Raw genomic sequence first — 18,120 nt, 5'->3', positions numbered from 1 at the left:
CTCCCAGGATTCATCTCACCCATATGACATCCAGAGATTTCATCAAAAACTTTTTTCTTTTTTTTATATGAAGTCTCACTCTGTCACCCAGGCATGATCTCGGCTCACTGGAACCTCCGTCTTCCAGGCTCAAGTAATCCTCCTGCCTCAGCCTCCTGAGTAGCTGGGATCACAGGTGCGCACCACCATGCCTGTATAATTTTTATATTTTTGGTAGAGACAGGGTTTCACCATGTTGCCCAGGCTGGTCTTGAATTCCTGGGTTCAAATGATCCACCCACCTCAGCCTCCCAAAGTGCTGGGATTACAAGCGTGAGCCACTGTGCCTGGCCAAAGACTTTCAAGTTGTTCCAAACAAAAACCAAGGCTACATTTCATGCTGCAATTACACAACCATCTTTGAAAATAGGCAGGATAGCAGGGAAATCACTGATTAATAATTACTCAATTTCCTAGACGATCAGGCAAGTTTGAGAATTTCTACTCCTCTGTTCTGTTCTGGTCACTCATCTAATTCAATCTTGAGCACATTGCCGGGGCCTTATGTGAGCCTTAAGTGTCAAAGGGGCTCCAGCAGCACACATCTGGGCTGGGGCGGGGTTTGGGGGTGCAGTGCACACAGCATTCAGCCTCATCGATGTGAACAAAGAGGACAGGAGCCACTGACATTTCTTTGTTAAAGGTGAGTCTCCATTTCCCTGCAGCCCTCAACACGGGACAATATTTCAGAACCTTTAATAAACACTCCATTTCTTTCTACCACTGGGGAATTTCCATGGTAGCATGAGGCACATTTTACTTGCATAATAGCAGCTAATATTTTTGACAACTCACACAGCACCAGGCAAGTGCTTTCAAATGTGTTTGTTCACAGAAATGTCACTTAGGAGTCTCTCTCTAAGGACCTGCTCTATGACAGCCTTGGCTATCTCAGATCCCAACTGTATCCCTGAGGGCACACAGCGGGGTGGAGGCCACAATCACTGGTGCCACTGGGACTGGGTGGTCTAGGAATGAAGGCTGGGTGTGTTCAGGGAAAGGCCTGGGAAAGTCAACCTTTGGTAATCTACACTCAGGAGGAAGGGAAAGATTAGGTTAAAGGAAATGCAGCCAATAGCTCAATCCTGGCACAGAACAGCAGATGTGACTGGAGAGTGAGGACGGCCCCCAGCCACAGCAGGCTCCACACGTTTGTACAGAGAGGTGCTTCAGGGCATGGGAAAGCATTCTGAGTCTTGATTTTTAAAAACTCAAGCAGCAGAAAGCAAGCACAGAACACTGTCCACTGATCCGGGAAACTGATGCACGAGCAAGGGTGAGAGGGGGCCGGAGTGTTTACAGATGTACAAAAAGTGAAGATCTAAGAAAGCATGATGTCAGCAGCCACCCACAAGAAGTTCTAGAAGAAAACAGCTCCAACTTGAGAAGGAAACAGAGCTGGCATGTCTGCTAGAAGTGCTGTCATAATAGATTTCTAATATTCTCTTTTCCTGACTAGAACTAGAATAATCAGTCTATAAAATCTTGGTGTAAGAAAAACATGAAACACAACTTTAACCAATTTGGTATCAGGAAGAAATTTTTTACAACCACCACACTATATTAAACAGGAGAAATCAGTTGATCCAAGGATTTTATATCCAACCAAACTATCTGTTCATTGACAACACAACAGGTCAAAGTTTACTTGTCCAGAACTCAGAGAATTCTGTGGCCCTACTCAAGGCCACCGCCTGAGGATGAGCTTCATCAACCTGAAGACACCTGGGAACACTCAGCAGAGGCCAGCGGGAGCCCTGTTGTAGTAAACTGTATACCTAAGAATACTGTGTGTTCTGACAGAGCAGAAACACCACCAACAAAAAATGGCAAGAGGAGAGACAGGGAGACAGGAAAGAGCAAAACACAAAGAATGGAATTCACTCACTGCCTGCTGTGGAGGCAATGAGTGGGTGTCAGAGGACCCCCTAATGCCAACACGGCAGGCCACAAGGGGGTACACAGGGAACCCAGGCCCAAGGAGCATGAGTGGGGTATGCAAGTCTATAGGAATGCACTAGGAGAAAAGCACCAATTTTCCTAATACCCCAATTTTTTTTTGTTTTCTGATATGGAGTCTTGCTCTATCGCCAGGCTGGAGTTTAGTGGCATAATCTCAGCCCACTGCAACCTCCACCTCCTGGGTTCAAGCAATTCTCCTGCCTCAGCCTCCCGAGTAGCTGGGACTACAGGTGCGCGCCACCACGCCCAGCTAACTTTTGTATTTTTAGTAGAGACAGGGTTTTCACCACGTTGGCCAGGATGGTCTTGATCTCTTGACCTCATGATCTGCCCCCCTCGGCCTCCCAAAGTGCTGGGATTACAGGCGTGAGCCACAGTGCCTGGACAATTTTTTTTTTTTTTTTTTGAGGCAGAGTCTAGCTCTGTCGCCCAGGTTGGAGTGCAGTGGCACAATCTCGGCTCACTGCAACCTCCACCTCCCGGGTTCAAGCAATTCTCCTGCCTCAGCCTCCCAAATAGCTAGGACTACAGGTATGCACCACCACACCTGGGCTAATTTTTGTATTTTTTAGTAGAGATGGGGTTTCACCATCTTGGCCAGGCTGGTCTTGAACTCTCGACCTCAGGCGATCTGCCTGCCTCAGCCTCCCAAAGTGCTGGGATTACAGGCGTGAGCCACCACGCCCGGCGCCAAATTTTTTTTTTTTAAATGGAAAAGCAAAAAAACCCACAACACATAAAAAAAAAAAAAACAGTAAATAGAAAATACAGAAATTATAAAATAATGACAGGGTTGAGACCAACCACATAGTTATATCACTAAGTGTGAATGGGCTTAACTGACTGAAGAGAAGATTTTCAATTTGGCTCACAAAGCAAGCCTCAGGTTTGCTTCACACAAGAGAACGACCTAAAACCAAGGCACTCAGAAAAAGGCTGGAAACAAAGGGCCAAGGACAAGGCTGCCTCGTCAGACAAATGGGCCGAAGGAGAGCAGGGGCAGCAATCACAACGCAGACAGAGCAGGACTCAGGCCGCAGGCACAAAGCACAACCAGAAGGTGGCCGCTTCTCAACACAAAAAGCCACAAGTAAATAAAAATATATAACAGGAATGTGCACCAAACAACACAGAAACAGGAGATGCAAGAAAACACAGAAACATATTAATAATAAGCCACAGAAGACAGGCCATGAGGACACAAAATAAGGATATACAGAAGACCTAAACAACAGAATTAATGTATCATGGAGGTGTATACATATATGCATCTCCATATGTAAATACATATGTACATATATACACACACACACACAATGAACTCTATACCAAGACCCAAGAAAATACACTTCTATCAAGTACACATGGAGGAGTTACAAAAGCTGACATACACTGGGCCTCAGAAAGTATCAATAGGTTTTGCAAAACAAAAACAATATTCTCTGATCACAATGAAAAAAAACCTGTAAATTATTAACAACAAAAAAGTTTCTCCTACCTGGAAACTTAAAAGCTGCCTATTACACTATCGAGTGAAAGAAAAAAAACACATGGAAATTACAGAATTTCTTTTTTTTGGAGACGGAATCTCGCTCTGTCTCCCAGGCTGGAGTGCAGCGGCACCATCTCAGCTCACCACAACCTTTGCCTCCCAAATTCAAGCGATTCTTCTGCCTCAGCCTCCACAGTAACTGGGACTACAGGCGCGTGCCACCACGCCCAGCTAATTTTTGTATTTTTAATAGATACAGGGTTTCCGAACTCCTGACCTCAAGTGATCTGCCTGCCTCGGCCTCCCAAAGTGCTGGGATTACAGGCACGAGCCATGGCGCCCAGCCCAGAATTTCTTTAAAAAAAAAATGGAGGCTGGGCGTGGTGGCTCACGCCAGTAATCCCAGCACTTTGGGAGGCTGAGGTGGGTGGATCACCTGAGGTCAGGAGTTCAAGACCAGCCTGACCAATATGGTAAAACCCCATCGCTACTAAAAATACAAAAATTAGCCAGGCGTGGTGGCACATGCCTGTAATCCCAGCTACTCGGGAGGCTGAGACAGGAGAACTGCTTGAATCCAGGAGGCGGAGGTTGCAGTGAGCCGAGATCGTGCCATTGCACTCCAATCTGGGCGACAGAGAGAGACTCCACCTCAAAAACCAACCAAACAAACAAACCAAAAAAAAAAGGAAAAATTATCTATCAGACTCCATGGGATATGGTTAAGAAAAAGATCAGAGGAAAGTTCCACGTGCTGAACACTTTTATCAATAAAAATGGAAGAAAAAACAAAATGAACAAAATTTCTAAATTAAAAAGTTAGAAAAAACCCCAACAAAGTAAAACAAAAGACAGCACAGAAAGAAAATAAAGACGAAAGCAGAAATTAACAAGGTAGGCTGGGCACGGTGGTTCATGCCTGCAATCCTAGCACTTTGGGAGGCCTAGGTGGGCAGATGGCTTGAGACCAGGAGTTTGAGACCAGCCTGGGCAATCTGGCGAAATGCTGTTCCTACAAAAACTAGGAAAAAATTAGCCGAGTGTGGTGGTGCCCACCTGTGGTACCACCTACTTGAGAAGGTGAGGGGGGAGGATCACCCGAGCCCAGGGAAGTTGAGGCTGCAGTGAGCCGTGACTGTGCCACTGCACTCCAGCCTGGGCAACATGAATGAGACTCTGTCTTGAAATAAAAAATAAAAGAAAGGAGGTAAAGAAAAACAGTAGGCTGGGCGCAGTGGCTCCCACCTGTAATCCCAGCACTTTGGGAGGCCAAGGCGGGTGGATCATGAGGTCAGGAGATCGAGACCATCCTGGCTAACACGGTGAAACTCCATCTCTACTAAAAATACAAAAAAATTAGCCAGGCGTGGTGGCGGGCGCCTGTAGTCCCAGCTACTCCAGAGGCTGAGGCAGGAGAATGGCGTGAACCCGGGAGGCGGAGCTCAGTGAGCTGAGATCGCGCCACTGCACTCCAGCCTGGGGGACAGAGCGAGACTCTGTCTCAAAAAAAAAAAAAAAAGAAAAGAAAAGAAAAAGAAAAACAGTAAACCTAAATAATAAATTCAGATGATTTTAAAAAACTAACAAAATACATAAACTATTAACTTAAGCAAAATAGGGAGAAAGGAAAAATACACAAACTAAGAAATGACAGGCGAAAATAATCATTGCAAAGAAATTTAAAACTATGACGAGACTACCTTGCAGACATCTATGCAAATAAATTTGAAAATCTAGTTGAAAAGAATAATTTACTACAGAAAGATGGTTTACCAAAATTAACCTCACTAGAGATAGAATAATTTCCAGAGAGGAGAGAAGACTGCTAGCAAGGACCACAGAAAACACACCAGAGGTCCAGGGGGCTTGCAAAGGGATTTCTATCAAATCTTTAAAGCCTGGATGGTCCCAATGTGAATTGTTCCAGATCACTGAAAATGTAAAAAACAAGAAAATTTCCTGTTTTTGTTTTGTTTTGTTTTGTTTTTGAGGTGGAGTCTCACTCTGTCCCAGGCTGGAGTGCAGTGGCGTGTTCTCAGCTTACTGCAACCTCCACCTCCCAGGTTCAAGCTATTCTCCTGCCTCAGCCGCCTGAGTAGCTGAGATTATAGGCGTGTGTTACTACGCTTGGCTAATTTTTGTATTTTTAGTAGAGACAGGGTTTCACCATGTTGGCCAGGATGGTCTTGAACGCCTGACCTTGTGATCCGCACCCCTCCTCGGCTTTCCAAAATGCTGGGATTATAGGCATGAGCCACTGTGCCCAGCCAAAAACTTCCTAATTCTTTTTAAGAGGCAAGTATAACATTGATACTCAAAGCTAATACAGACAGAACAAAAACGGAAGTCACAGACCCATCTCTCCTAAAAATAATATAGATGTAAATATATTAAATAATGTAAACAGATTCCAAAACAAAAGGATATACCACAATCAAGTGAGCTTTATTCCAGGAATTCAAGTTCAGTTCAATACTTAAAAATCAAATAATGTAAAACATCATATTAATACGTCTAAGGAGAAACATCATGGTTATCTCCACAGATGCTAGAAAACCTTTGAAGTTTAACACCCATAACACCCATTCCTAATGAAAAACACTCAAGAGATGAGGAATCGCTGGATATTTTTTAACATTAAATTTTTTTAATATGGCTAATTTTAAATAATTATCTTATAATACATAAACCTTAACCCTAAAGCCAACATCTTACTTAATGTGGAAACACCAGAGACATTTCTGTTAAGATCAGAAAAGATGCAGTTAAGTAAAAGAAAACAATTAGAGGCGTTAAGAATTGAAAAAGGAGAAGTAAAGCTTTCTCTATTTGTACACATATATATTAGAATGCCTGGAAAACCCCAGAGAATCAACAGTAAGACTCAAACAATAAAATTCAGTAAAGTAGAATATATAAAGTTAACATACAGGCAGGGCGAGGTGGCTCACACCTGTAATTCCAGCACTTTGGGAGGTCAAGGAGGGCAGATCACTTGAGGTCTGGAGTTCAAGACCGGCCTAGCCAACATGGTGAAACCCCACCTCTACCAAAAATACAAAAACTAGCTGGGCATGGTGCTGTGCGCCTGTAATCCCAGCTACTCGGGAGGCCGAGGCAGGAAAATCGCTTGAACCCAGAAGGCAGAGGCTGCAGTGATCCAAGATTGCACCACTGCACTCCAGCCTGGGCGACAAGAATGAAACTCCATCTCAAAAAATAGATAAAAGTAAAAAAAAATTAAAAAAAAATAATAAAGTTAACATACAGCCGGGCGTGGTGGCTCACGCCTGTAATCCCAGCATTTTGGGAGACTGAGACGGGTGGATCACCTGAGGTCAGGAGTTCTAGACCAACTTGACCAACATGGTGAAACTCTATCTCTACTAAATACAAAAAATTAGCTGGGCATGGTTTTGCTTGCCTGTAATTCCAGCTACTTGGGAGGCTGAGGCAGCAGAATCTCTTGAACCTGGGAGGCGGAGGTTGCAGTCAGCCAAGATTGCACCATTGTACTCCAGCCTGGGCAACAAGAGCGAAACTCCATCTCAAAATAAATAAATAAATAAATAAAAATACATAAATCAATAGCTTTCATACACAAAATAACCAGTTAGGGCAGCACTATCCAATAGAAATACAATCTGAGGCTGGACACGGTGGCTCATGCCTGTAATCCCGGCACTTTGGGAGGCTAAGGCAGGAGGATCACTTAAAGTCAGGAGTTCGAGACTAGCCTGGCCAACATAGTAAAACCTGGTCTCTACTAAAAATACACAAATTAGTTGAGAGTGCCGGTGCAGCACCTGTAATTCCAGCTACTCAGGAGGGTGGGGCATGAGAACTGCCTGAACCCAGGAGGTGGAATTCAACCTGGGAGATAAAGGCTGCAGTGAGGCAGAGGTTGCAGTGAGCCGAGATTGCACCACTGCACTCCAGCCTGGGTGATGGAGTGAGACTCTGCCTCAAAAAAAAAAAAAAGAAAAGAAATACAATCTGAGTCTGAGCCACACACATAAGATTTTTCTAACAGCCACATTAAAAAAAATTTTTTTAAAGAAACAGGTGAAATTAATTGCAGTAATATATTTAACATATCCAAAATATTATGATTTAAAAATGTAACCAATATTAAAAATTATACTGAGATATTTCGCATTCTTTTATTCACACTAGGTTTTCAAAATCCAGTGTATATTTTACACTTATAACACTTCTCAGTTTGGACTGGCTGCATTTCAAGTGCTCCATAATGACATGTGACTAGTGGCTACTGTATTGGATAGTTCAGAATTAGAAAATATAATGGTGGAGAAGACCCCATTTAAATTAAAAACAAAGGTGATTAAATGCTGAGAAATACACTTAGTACGAAATGTGAAAAATATATAAGAGAAAATTTAAAATATTCCTGAATGAGCCGAAAGTAAACTTGAACAAATGGAAAAACATCCCTTGTTCTTGGAAGGAATGATCAATATCATAAAGACATCAATTCTCCCTAAATTAATGTATAAGTGTAATGCAATCCCGACAAAGATACCAACAACTTTTTTTTTGTGGTGGGAGACGGAGTCTCACTCTGTTGCCTCGGCTGGAGTGCAGTGGAGCAACCTTGGCTCACTGCAACCTCTGGCTCCTGGGTTCAAGCAATTCTCCCATCTCAGCCTCCCGAGTAGCTGGGACCACAGGCGCTCGCCACCACGCCTGGCTAATTTTTTTATCTTTAGTAGAGATGGTGTTTCACCATGTTGGCCAGGCTGATCTCGAACTCCTGACCTCAGGTGATCCGCCCGCCCAGGCCTCCCAAAGTGCTGGGATTACAGGTGTGAGCCCAGTCCCAACAAGCTTTTTTTAAATGGAGCCAGGCACATTGATGCTAAAGTTCATATAGAAATACAAACATGAAATAGCCTGGGAAATAATGAGCTGGAAAAGCTATGAGGAGAGAACAGCCCTACAAGATATTACAAAATGTAGAGCCTCTAAAAATAACTAACCGAACGCAACAATGACACAAGTAAACAGAGAGGAAAGGAAGAGAAATTCCAGAAACAGACCCAAGTGCATACTGAAATTTACTGTAGGACAGGATGGGAACGGTGGCTCACGCCTGTAATCCCAGGACTTTGGGAGGCCAAGGTGGGCAGATCACCTGAGATTGGGAGTTCGAGACCAGCCTGACCAACAAGGAGAAACCCTGTCTCTACTAAAAATATAAAATTAGCCAGGTGTGGTGGTGCATGGCTGTAATCCCAGCTGCTTGGGAGGCAGAGGCAGGAGAATCGCTTGAACCCAGGAGGCAGAGGTTGCAGTGAGCTGAGATCATGCCACTGTACTCCAGCCTGGGCAACAAGAGCGAAACTCTGTCTCAAAAAAAAAAAGAAAGAAATTTATTGTAGGACAAAGGTAGCATCTTGAATCACTGGGACAAGATGATTTTATTTATTTATTTTTGTTTTTGTAGAAACAAGGTCTCATTATAGACCAGTCTGGAGTGCAATGGCACAATTATAGCTCATTGTAATCTCAAACACCTGGGCTCAAGTGATCCTCCTGCCTCAGCCTTCCAAGTGGCTGAGACTACTGGTGTGCACCACCATGCCCTGCTATTTTTAAAAAAAAATCTGTAGAGATGGGGTCTCAATATGTTGCCCAGGCTAGTCTCAAACTCCTGGGCTCAAGTGATCCTCCTGCTTTGGCCTCCCAAAGTGCTGGGATCACAGGCATGAGCCATCACCCTCACACCTGGTCCAGGATGAACTTTCTAATAACTGGTGCTAAGGCTGGGCATGGTAGCTCACATCTGTAATCCCAGCACTGTGGGAGGCTGAGGCAGGAGGATTGCTTTAGCCCAGGAGTTAGAGCCAGCTAAGGCAATGTAGCAAGACCCTGTTTCTACTAAAAGAAAAAAAAAAATTAGCCAGCATGGTGGCACGTGCCTGTAGTCCCAGCTACTCAGGAGGCTGAGGCGGAAAAATCACTTGAGCCCAGGAATTCGAGGCTGCAGTGAGCTATGACCGCAACACCACACTCTAGCCTGGGTGACAGAGCAAGACGCTATACCCCACCTCCCAAAAAAAAGAATAACAATAATGTGCTGGGACAACTCGTTAACCATTTGGAAAAAGAGAAATTGGATCCATATTTCACACCACACAGAAGAAAAATTTCCAAACATATTAGGGATATAAATGAAAAAAAATGAAACTACACAAACACTGGAAGGCAGCATGGGTGTGTTCCTCTTTAATCACAATGTTAGTGTAAAGCTTTCTAACAATTATTCAAAATCCAGAGGCAATAAAAAATCAAGAAGCTGACCGCATAAAAGGAAGAACATTTCCACCTAACTGAAGAGCATACACAAAGTCAAAAGACAACTTATGAACTGGGAGAGAATGCCTGCAGCATACTGCATGGGTAAAAGGCTAATGTCCCTACCATATAAAAAATTCTTGGCCGGATGCGGTGGTTCATGCCTGTAATCCCAGCACTTTGGGAGGCCAAGATAGGCAGATTGTGAGGTCAGGAGATCGAGACCATCCTGGCTAACACGGTGAAACCCCGTCTCTACTAAAGATACAAAAATTAGCCGGGCGTGGTAGCAGGCACCTGTAATCCCAGCTACTCAGGAGGTTGAAGCAGGAGAATGGCGTGACCCCGGGAGGCGAAGCTTGCAGTGAGCCAAGATCGTGCCACTGCACTCCAGCCTGGGCAACAGAGCAAGATTCCACCTCAAAAACAAACAAACAAACAAACAAACAAAAATCTTAAATACAAAAGGGAAAAGACCAAAAACCTAGTAAGAAATGAGAACTAGGTATGAATAGAAAACTCACACACACAAAAAGAAATAGCCCTTAATAATATATTGACCTCATTGTAATTAGAGAAAAATACAAATGAAAACTACATTGAGGGCTTACTGTAGCTAATGGATTGGCAACAGTTAAAAAGCCTGACAACATACTCTGTAAGCAAGGCTGTGGCCAAACAGGTCCTCAGATGCTGCTGGTGGGTGGGCTGACTGGAGGGTTTGGAGAACTTGGAAGTAGCTAGCAAAAAAATTATGAAAGCACTTACCTTTTTAAAAATTTTTATTTATTTATTTTTTTTGAGATAGGGTCTTGCTCTGTTGCCCAGACTGGAATGCAGTGACGTGATCTTGACTCACTGCAACTTCCGCCTCCCAGGCTCAGGTGATCCTCTTGCATCGGTGTCTCCAGTAGCTGAGACTATATATAGGTGAGTGCCACCACACCCGACTAATTTTTGTATTTTTAGTAGAGACAGGGTTCCATATGTTGGCCAGGCTGGCCTCGAACTTCTGACCTCAACTGATCCGCCTGCCTTGGCCTCTTAAAATGCTGGGATTATGGATGTGAGCCACCATGCCCAGCCTTAATTTTTTATTTTATTTTATTTTTTTGAGATGGAGTCTCACTCTGTTGCCAGGCTGGAGTGCAGTGGTGTGATCTTGGCTCACTGCAACCTCCACCTCCCCAGTTCAAGTGATTATCCTGCCTCAACCTCCCGAGTAGCTGGGATTATAGGCGTGTGCCACCATGCCCAACTAATTTTTGTATTTTTAGAAGGGGTTTCATGTTGGCCAGCATGGTCTCGATCTCCTGACCTCGTGATCCGCCTGCCTCGGCCTCCCAACATGTTGGGATAACAGGCGTGAGCCACCGTGCCCGGCTGCTTTAAATTTTAAGAGACAGGGTCTCACTCTGCCACCCAGGCTGGAGTGCAGTGGTGCAATCATGACTCACTGCAGCCTCAAACTCCTGGGCTCCAGTGATTCTCCTGCCTCAGCCTCCCAAGTAGCTGGGACTACAGGGGTGCACCACCATGCCCAGATAAGTGTCTTTTTTTTTTTTTTTTTTAAGTAGAGATGGGATCTTGCTACATTGCCCAGGCTGGTCTTAAATTCCCGGCCTCAGGTAATCCTCCTGCCTCGGCTTCCCAAAGTGTTGGGATTATAGGCGTGAGCCACCACACCGGGAACACACTTACCTTTTGACCCAGCCCTCTCCCTTCTGGGAAAGTGCTCCAAGGAAACACCTCCAAACAATATGGAAACACATATGCACGCAAGTACTCACTGTAGCACTGGGTGTAATGATTAAAACAAAGCATTGAGGCCGGGCACGGTGGCTCACACCTGTAATCCCAGCACTTTGGGAGACCAAGGTGGGCAGGTCACTTAAGGTCAGGAGTTCAAGGCCAGTCTGGCCAACATGGTGAAACCTCATCTCTATTAAAAATACAAAAATTAGCCGGGTATGGTGGCACGTGCCTGTAATTTCAGCTACTTGGGAGGCTGAGGTGGGAGAATTGCTTCAACCTGGGGGGTGGAGGATGCAGTGAGCCGAGATTGCGCCATTGCACTCCAGCCTAGATGACAGAGTTGAGATTCCACCTTAAAACAGAAACAAAAACAAAAAACCAAAGCATTAGAAACAACCTAAACGCTCGCACAAAGAAGAGTGACTGAAGAAATCACAGTACACTTTAAATGGAGTACCGTGTTGCTGTAGAAAGAATGAGGATAATCTCTATGAACTGATGTGCAGTGATTCCCAGAATATATTAAGTAGAAAAAAACCCAAAAGTCACTATCATATCTATAATATACTACCTTTTATGTAAAAAAGAAAAGCAAATAAGAAACTGATTAGTTACCTACAGGGAGTGGGTGGGAACAGATTACAAAAAAAGAGGAATTGGGTAGAGGAGAAAACAAATGGAACACAAATGGAAAAACGCAATCAGATGTGTTTTAAATGAATAACATAATTGTACTAAAGGTGAAAGAACTAATTTAAGTCATTTGTAAATTCAGTGTTATCACCACACCCTGAGGCTAAAGACAAAAAGAACTGAACAAATACCAAAAGCATGCCCGGAGTTTTCCATCGGGGTAAGGGCAGGCACTTCTGAACCCTTTACCTGTGTTGTAGGACTCAGCAAGTCAGTAAAGGCACCATGGATGATGGGGTCCAGGTTCTTACTGTCTAAGGAGTTACAAAGGTGGACGGGGAAGGGAGAACGCTCACTGTAGCACAGGAGTGGGGCTGGGATATCTGTGGGAACTCACGGCTTGTACATAGCAATTAGTGTGTGTAGGGTGGCAGGCACTTGTGTGCACATGCTCACACCCCCACTCCTCCTGCTCTGCTGACTGAGAGGGCCTAGAAGCAATGCCGTATGGCAGTGTCCAGGTCTGGGTTTCTGAACACCATTGTTGAAGAAAGAGAAGGGCTCCTTGGAGAAATGGCTGGTTCAGGGCTGGGAGAGAGAAGACACGAGATGAGCCCAGAGCATCGAACCATGACAGAAACTATAAAATGCTTAAAGGCTGGCAGGGCCGCATCAAATGGTCTAAGGAAAAAGCCATTCCGAGGGGGCTCCCACTGACCGAATCTCAGACAATCAAAACAGCAACATAAAGAGTGTTCGTAAAAGATTCTAATCTATAGCATCAAGTAAAAATTCGTGGGTCCATCCTGATATAACTAAATGAATGAAAAAACACATGGGGTTGGAAAGCTCATCCTACAGTTCAATGGCAAGTAACAAATATACAAAGAATAATATTAGAAAATTCACCATTTGGGCCAGGGGCGGCGGCTCACGCCTGTAATCCCAGCACTTTGGGAGGCAGAGGTGGGCAGATCAGCTGAGGTCGGGAGTTTGAGACCAGCCTGACCAACAAGGTGAAACCCCATCTCTACTACACAAAATTAGCCGGGTGTGGTGGTGCATGCCTGTAATCCCAGCTACTTGAGAGGCTGAGGCAGGAGAATCGCTTGAACCCGGGAAGCAGAGGTTGTGGTGAGCTGAGATCGTGCCATTGCACTCCAGCCTGGGCAACAAGAGCGAAACTCCGTCTCAAAAAAAAAAAAAATCACCATATGACAAACAACACAGTAATAAACATTTCAGGCAAGAATCATTAATGGATGCTACAACTAGTTGGCGAATGTTCGATAAAAACAGGATACTCATTTCCTCATAAGACACTTACTAATTAGCAAAGGAGAAATATTAACTTGACTGTAGTGAAAATGGGCAGACCAGCTCAACCCAGGATCAGAGTTCCCATCCCCAGTGATGGGACAGACACCATCATCCACTTCCTGGTGGGATATACCACCAGGGACTGGTCACATCAATGGTGTTGCCGCCAAAAACACAGAATCTGAATCTGACTGGGAAGACATAGGGCATACACCCTGACCAAGAGATACTCTAAAAAATAAATGGGCTGCACTCTTCAAAAAAGTCAAGGTCATGAAAAACAGGGAAACCGATCCAAAGGAAAGGAAATTAAAGAGATATGACATGGGATCCTGGATTGGATCCCATGTCAAGAGAAACAACAAGAGCTTTTTTTTTTTTTTTTTTTTTTTTTTTTTTTTTTTTTTTGCTATAAAGGATGTTAAAGGGACAACTGGAGAAACATGAGTAAGGTCTACAATTAGATAATAGCATTGGATCAGTGTCAACTTCTTCATTTTGATCACTGTACTGTGGTTTTATAAGTGTCTTTATCTTGAGGAAATATAAACCTAAAATACCGAAGTATTTTAGGTTAAAGGGGTATCATGTATGAAGTGACTCTCCTTCTGTCCAGAAAAATAAGAGAGAGAGGGAGAGAGAATGACGAAGCAAACATGGGAAATACTGATGTTGGGGAACTAAAGTTGGGGAACTGGAGGGGGTAGAAATCCTCTCTCTCTATACATATATTTTTTGAGAAGGAGTCTCTCTGTCACCCAGGCTGGAGTGCAACGGCACGATCTTGGCTCACTGCAATCTCTGCCTCCTGGGTTCGAGCAATTCTCCTGCCTCAGCCTCCCTGAGTAGCTGGGACTACAGGCGCACCACCAAGCCCAGCTAATTTTTTTTGTTATTTTTAGTAGAGACAGGGTTTCACCATGTTGGCCAGGCTGGTCTCGAACTCTTGACCTCTGGTGATCTGCCCACCTTGGCCTCACAAAGTGCTGGGATTACAGGTGTGAGCCACCAAGCCTGGCCCCTCTACGATCTTTTCTACAGAAGGCAGGCCACATGGCGAGAGCACGCCAAACCCAGTGTTTTCCTATACTAGCACATCACACATGGAAAACCAGGCATCGCTCAGAAATACCTTCCCGCTATTCTGTATTTACCAATTGAATTGTTGACTCTGTCTCCTTTCTTCTTCTTATTTTTCTTGTTCTTGCCCTTTGGCTGAGGGGACTCTGCCAGCACCAGCTTGTTGTTCTGCTGATGCTCGCCGGGAGAGATGGGCTCCATAGGGGTTGGGTTTGACTTTTCGTCCTTGATGTGGTTCAGCTGCTTTTTGTTATTGTTATTACTGTTGACTTTTCTCTCCTCTCTTTTCTGCTCTGTGATGGACGTGATGTCGACCACCTTAGCCTTTGACTCAGTCTGGGCCCGGGGCTTGGGCTGCCCCTCTGTGGCCTTGAGGGGCTCTGTGGGCCTCCTCGCTGGCTCGCTGGTGGCCTTACTGGTCTGCCTCAGCTTCTGCTTGCCATTTCCCTCTTTATGGTGCTGCATGATGTCGAAGAAAAAAGAGAGTGGCTCATGCTGCTTCCCATTCACCTCCTTGGGGAGGAGAAATTTGGAGTCTCTGGTGTCGATGGTGTCTGCAGCATCCCCATCAGCCCCTAGCCCTGTCCTGGGCTCTGAGTGGTTCATATGCCTGGACGGGGAGTGAGAAGAGGTTTCTGGTTCTTCAGTTTGCTCTAGTGAGCCATTGTGGATGTTTTCAGAGTTAGGGACAGACTCTGTTGCTGCCTGGAAATTTCTAGTGAGCATGTCCAACTTGGGGCAGTCTTTACTTGGCCTCTCCTTCTTCTTCTTTTTTACAGCTCTTAGCTTCTGAAGCTCCTGAAGCCGCTGAAATTCCTCCTTGAAACGATCCTCCTCTTCTTCCTCCTCCTCCTCCTCCTCCCGCCGCCTCTGCTCCTCCTGGAGGTGCAGGTGCTCCCGGGCCCTGGCCTCTGCTTCTAGGCGAGCTTTCTCCTCCAGCTGCCAATGCAAAAGGAAGGCAATTTAAGACTACAGTGAGTGCTAAAAATTAAGTCATACAGAAAAACTAAGATAATTTTAAAAATGAATCACATATGGAACGTAAACTCTGAAGAGGCTGTAATAAATCAAAACTTAACATCCACCCACCTCCAATTCTCTTACTCTGCAGGACTGTTAAACTTCATCTATTTACTAAAGTATATGCTTACTTATTTGTGTGTGTGTGGTGGGGGGTGGTGGTAGTTAACAAAAAATTCCCGATAGCCTTTGACCTGGTGCTAAACACAGTAACCAAGGACAAAGCAGCTGCAAAGCACACATCCAGGGAGTCAGCTACCCCCTCACAGGTGCGGCAGGGCATCACGCTGCGTGGCTGAGTGGATGATGTAACCAATACCACAGACTGCCCGGGCAGTACTGAGGCTGTACATGTGCCGCCAGAACTCTGGGCAAACCCACCTTTCCAGGCGAAGGCTAATGCATTCACCTGAACACGGAATGTAAGAAATGTGCACCAGGCCGGTGCAGTGGCTCACACCTGTGATCCTAGGAGTTCGAAAGCAGCCTGGGCAACATGGCAAAACCCCGTCTCTACAAAAAGTATCAAAATTAGCCGGATGTGGTGGCGCACAACTGTGGTCCCAGCTATTTGGGAAGCTGAGGTGAGAATCGCTTGAAGCCAGGAGGTTGAGGCTGCAATGAGCTGTGATGGTACCACAAAAAGCAATGTGTAGTAAAGAACTAGAAATTCCTTCTTCCCACCCTAGCAGATAAACAAAAGTGCCATATATTTTCACTAGTGTGACAGAGCAAATGACTCACTGTCCAACTTGATGGAAAATTAATTTTCATCCCAAGTAAAGACAGCATTTGAGTAGTGATGCACACATACTCCAGGGACACAAATGGAAACTGTTCTTTGTGTTCAGAAAGCAGATGAGAGTCATCAGTGTTAGGAGCACAGCTCCACCCACCACCAACCTTTAGAAATGCTGGGGCTTATGAGAAACTCTGCCAAAAGCATTTCTCCTAGAGAAATAGAAAAGTACTCCCCAATTGTAAATTATTTTTCACAATATTTTAAACAGGCAAATTGACTTGTCTTTTGAAAAACTTAAAAAGTATGATAAAAATTTAACAATGGTATGTTATTAAAAATTTCATTTGACAATTCAAGTAAAAATTATTTAACGTCCTTCTCCATGTGTATGTCAGGAGCAGCACCCAGCAGCCACCTTGTGGATGGGTCCTGCAGTCCAGTGTCTAGAGTGAGCTGTGGGGCTGCACTGCAACAGAAGAGAGACCAACTCCATCAGGACACTCGCTGGTGCACTACTGGCCAGCTGGCGTCCTCTCAGAGCTGATCTAAATCCAGCACGCGTGCCTCGTCAATATATGGACAAATAACAAGCACGTGAGGGCAGGTGCCCTGGTTTCCAGCAGAACGGCTGCCCTAGCACAGGCCCCCGGTTTGGACCTGCTACGGGACAGAGTCCACAGGTCAACTATTGCTGTCCCTTCAACAACCAGCCAGCCAGTGAGCCTCAACACACATCTGTGAGATGCTCTGTAAAATGGGTGCAGTGTAGAAAGCACCAGGAGGTGGTCCCTCGAGGTGGGACTGGGTGCTGGGCAGGGCCTATGACATCAGCCTCTAAGGTTCAGCTGGGCCTCAAGTCTGGATTCAGACCACCTGCAAGGTCAGAGGGCAAGAGCCTGGGGTGGAGAGTACCCTGAAAACTCAGGAAGGGGTCCCAGAGGCCTCCAATGAATCCCAATGGGAGGTCTCAGGGCCTTGGACCATCGTGGGGACCCCGATGCTGGACATTCCTGAATGGAGGACACACTATGTTCTCCGCACTCCAGCAGTCTCTTAGTCTTCTAGGGCACAGAACAAGGCTTCTCCTCCAAAGCCTCCCAATCAGGCCCAATAGTCAGTCTCAATCTACTTTCGGATTGCGAGGTATGAGCAGAGCTCTTGAGGGTAGAACAATCACAACAGCTAAGATACAAGTAACAACACAGGACATCAGGCCCACCCTCTGGTCCACTGTGGGATCGTCCTCTTCCTCACCTTTTTGCCTGACCATGCTGCAGACAGAAACCTGGCCTCTTCCCAAGACAACTGTCCTACTGTCAGAACCCCAGGAACCTACAAGTTCCCTCTGCGTGCAGCCCACATCTGCTCACTGAGGTCTGGCTCTTGGAGCCTGACATTTTTAGGGAGCTGAAACCAGAAGGCTCTTTGGAACTGCTCCAGCATAGGGGCATTTAGACAATCCTCCAAGAGAAAAAAGTTGTCTTTTTTTTTTTTTTTTTTTTTTTGAGACAGTCTCACTCTGTCACCCAGGCTGGAGGGCAGTGGCATAATCTCAGCTCACTGCAACCTCCACCTCTGAGGTTCAAGTGATCCTCCCACCTGAGCCTCCTGAGTAGCTGGGACTACAGGCGTACACCGCCATTCCTGGCTAATGTTTTTTGTATTTGACATTTGCTTTTTGTGACACAGCATGCCCTCTGGTAAGGAGGGAACTGCTCATGTCTTCCCATGAAGACTTATTTTCCTCCCCTCTAATCAA

The 18,120-nt window shown here is 45.2% G+C and overlaps 1 protein-coding gene across 8 annotated transcripts in view; it reads right to left on the bottom strand.

Moving 5' to 3' along the window:
- Positions 1–18,120, bottom strand: part of FAM193A (family with sequence similarity 193 member A) — a 195,569-nt gene that overhangs the window by 16,990 nt on the left and 160,459 nt on the right. For 6 of the 8 annotated variants that reach the window (XM_063723274.1, XM_054554918.2, XM_063723272.1 and 3 more), the window contains one exon: positions 14,674–15,538. In XM_063723274.1, coding sequence (XP_063579344.1) covers positions 14,674–15,538 — 865 coding nt within the window. Of the gene's footprint in view, positions 1–19; positions 192–11,354; positions 11,919–14,673; positions 15,539–18,120 lie in introns of those variants that run through there. The other 2 variants (XR_008524955.2, XM_063723271.1) reach the window with 2 other exon arrangements.

The sequence above is a fragment of the Pongo abelii genome, chromosome 3 (genome assembly GCF_028885655.2).
Source record: "Pongo abelii isolate AG06213 chromosome 3, NHGRI_mPonAbe1-v2.0_pri, whole genome shotgun sequence".
NCBI lineage: Eukaryota > Metazoa > Chordata > Mammalia > Primates > Hominidae > Pongo > Pongo abelii.
Note: the sequence above shows the minus strand (reverse complement) of the source record. Positions and strands in the feature narration are given on the sequence as shown.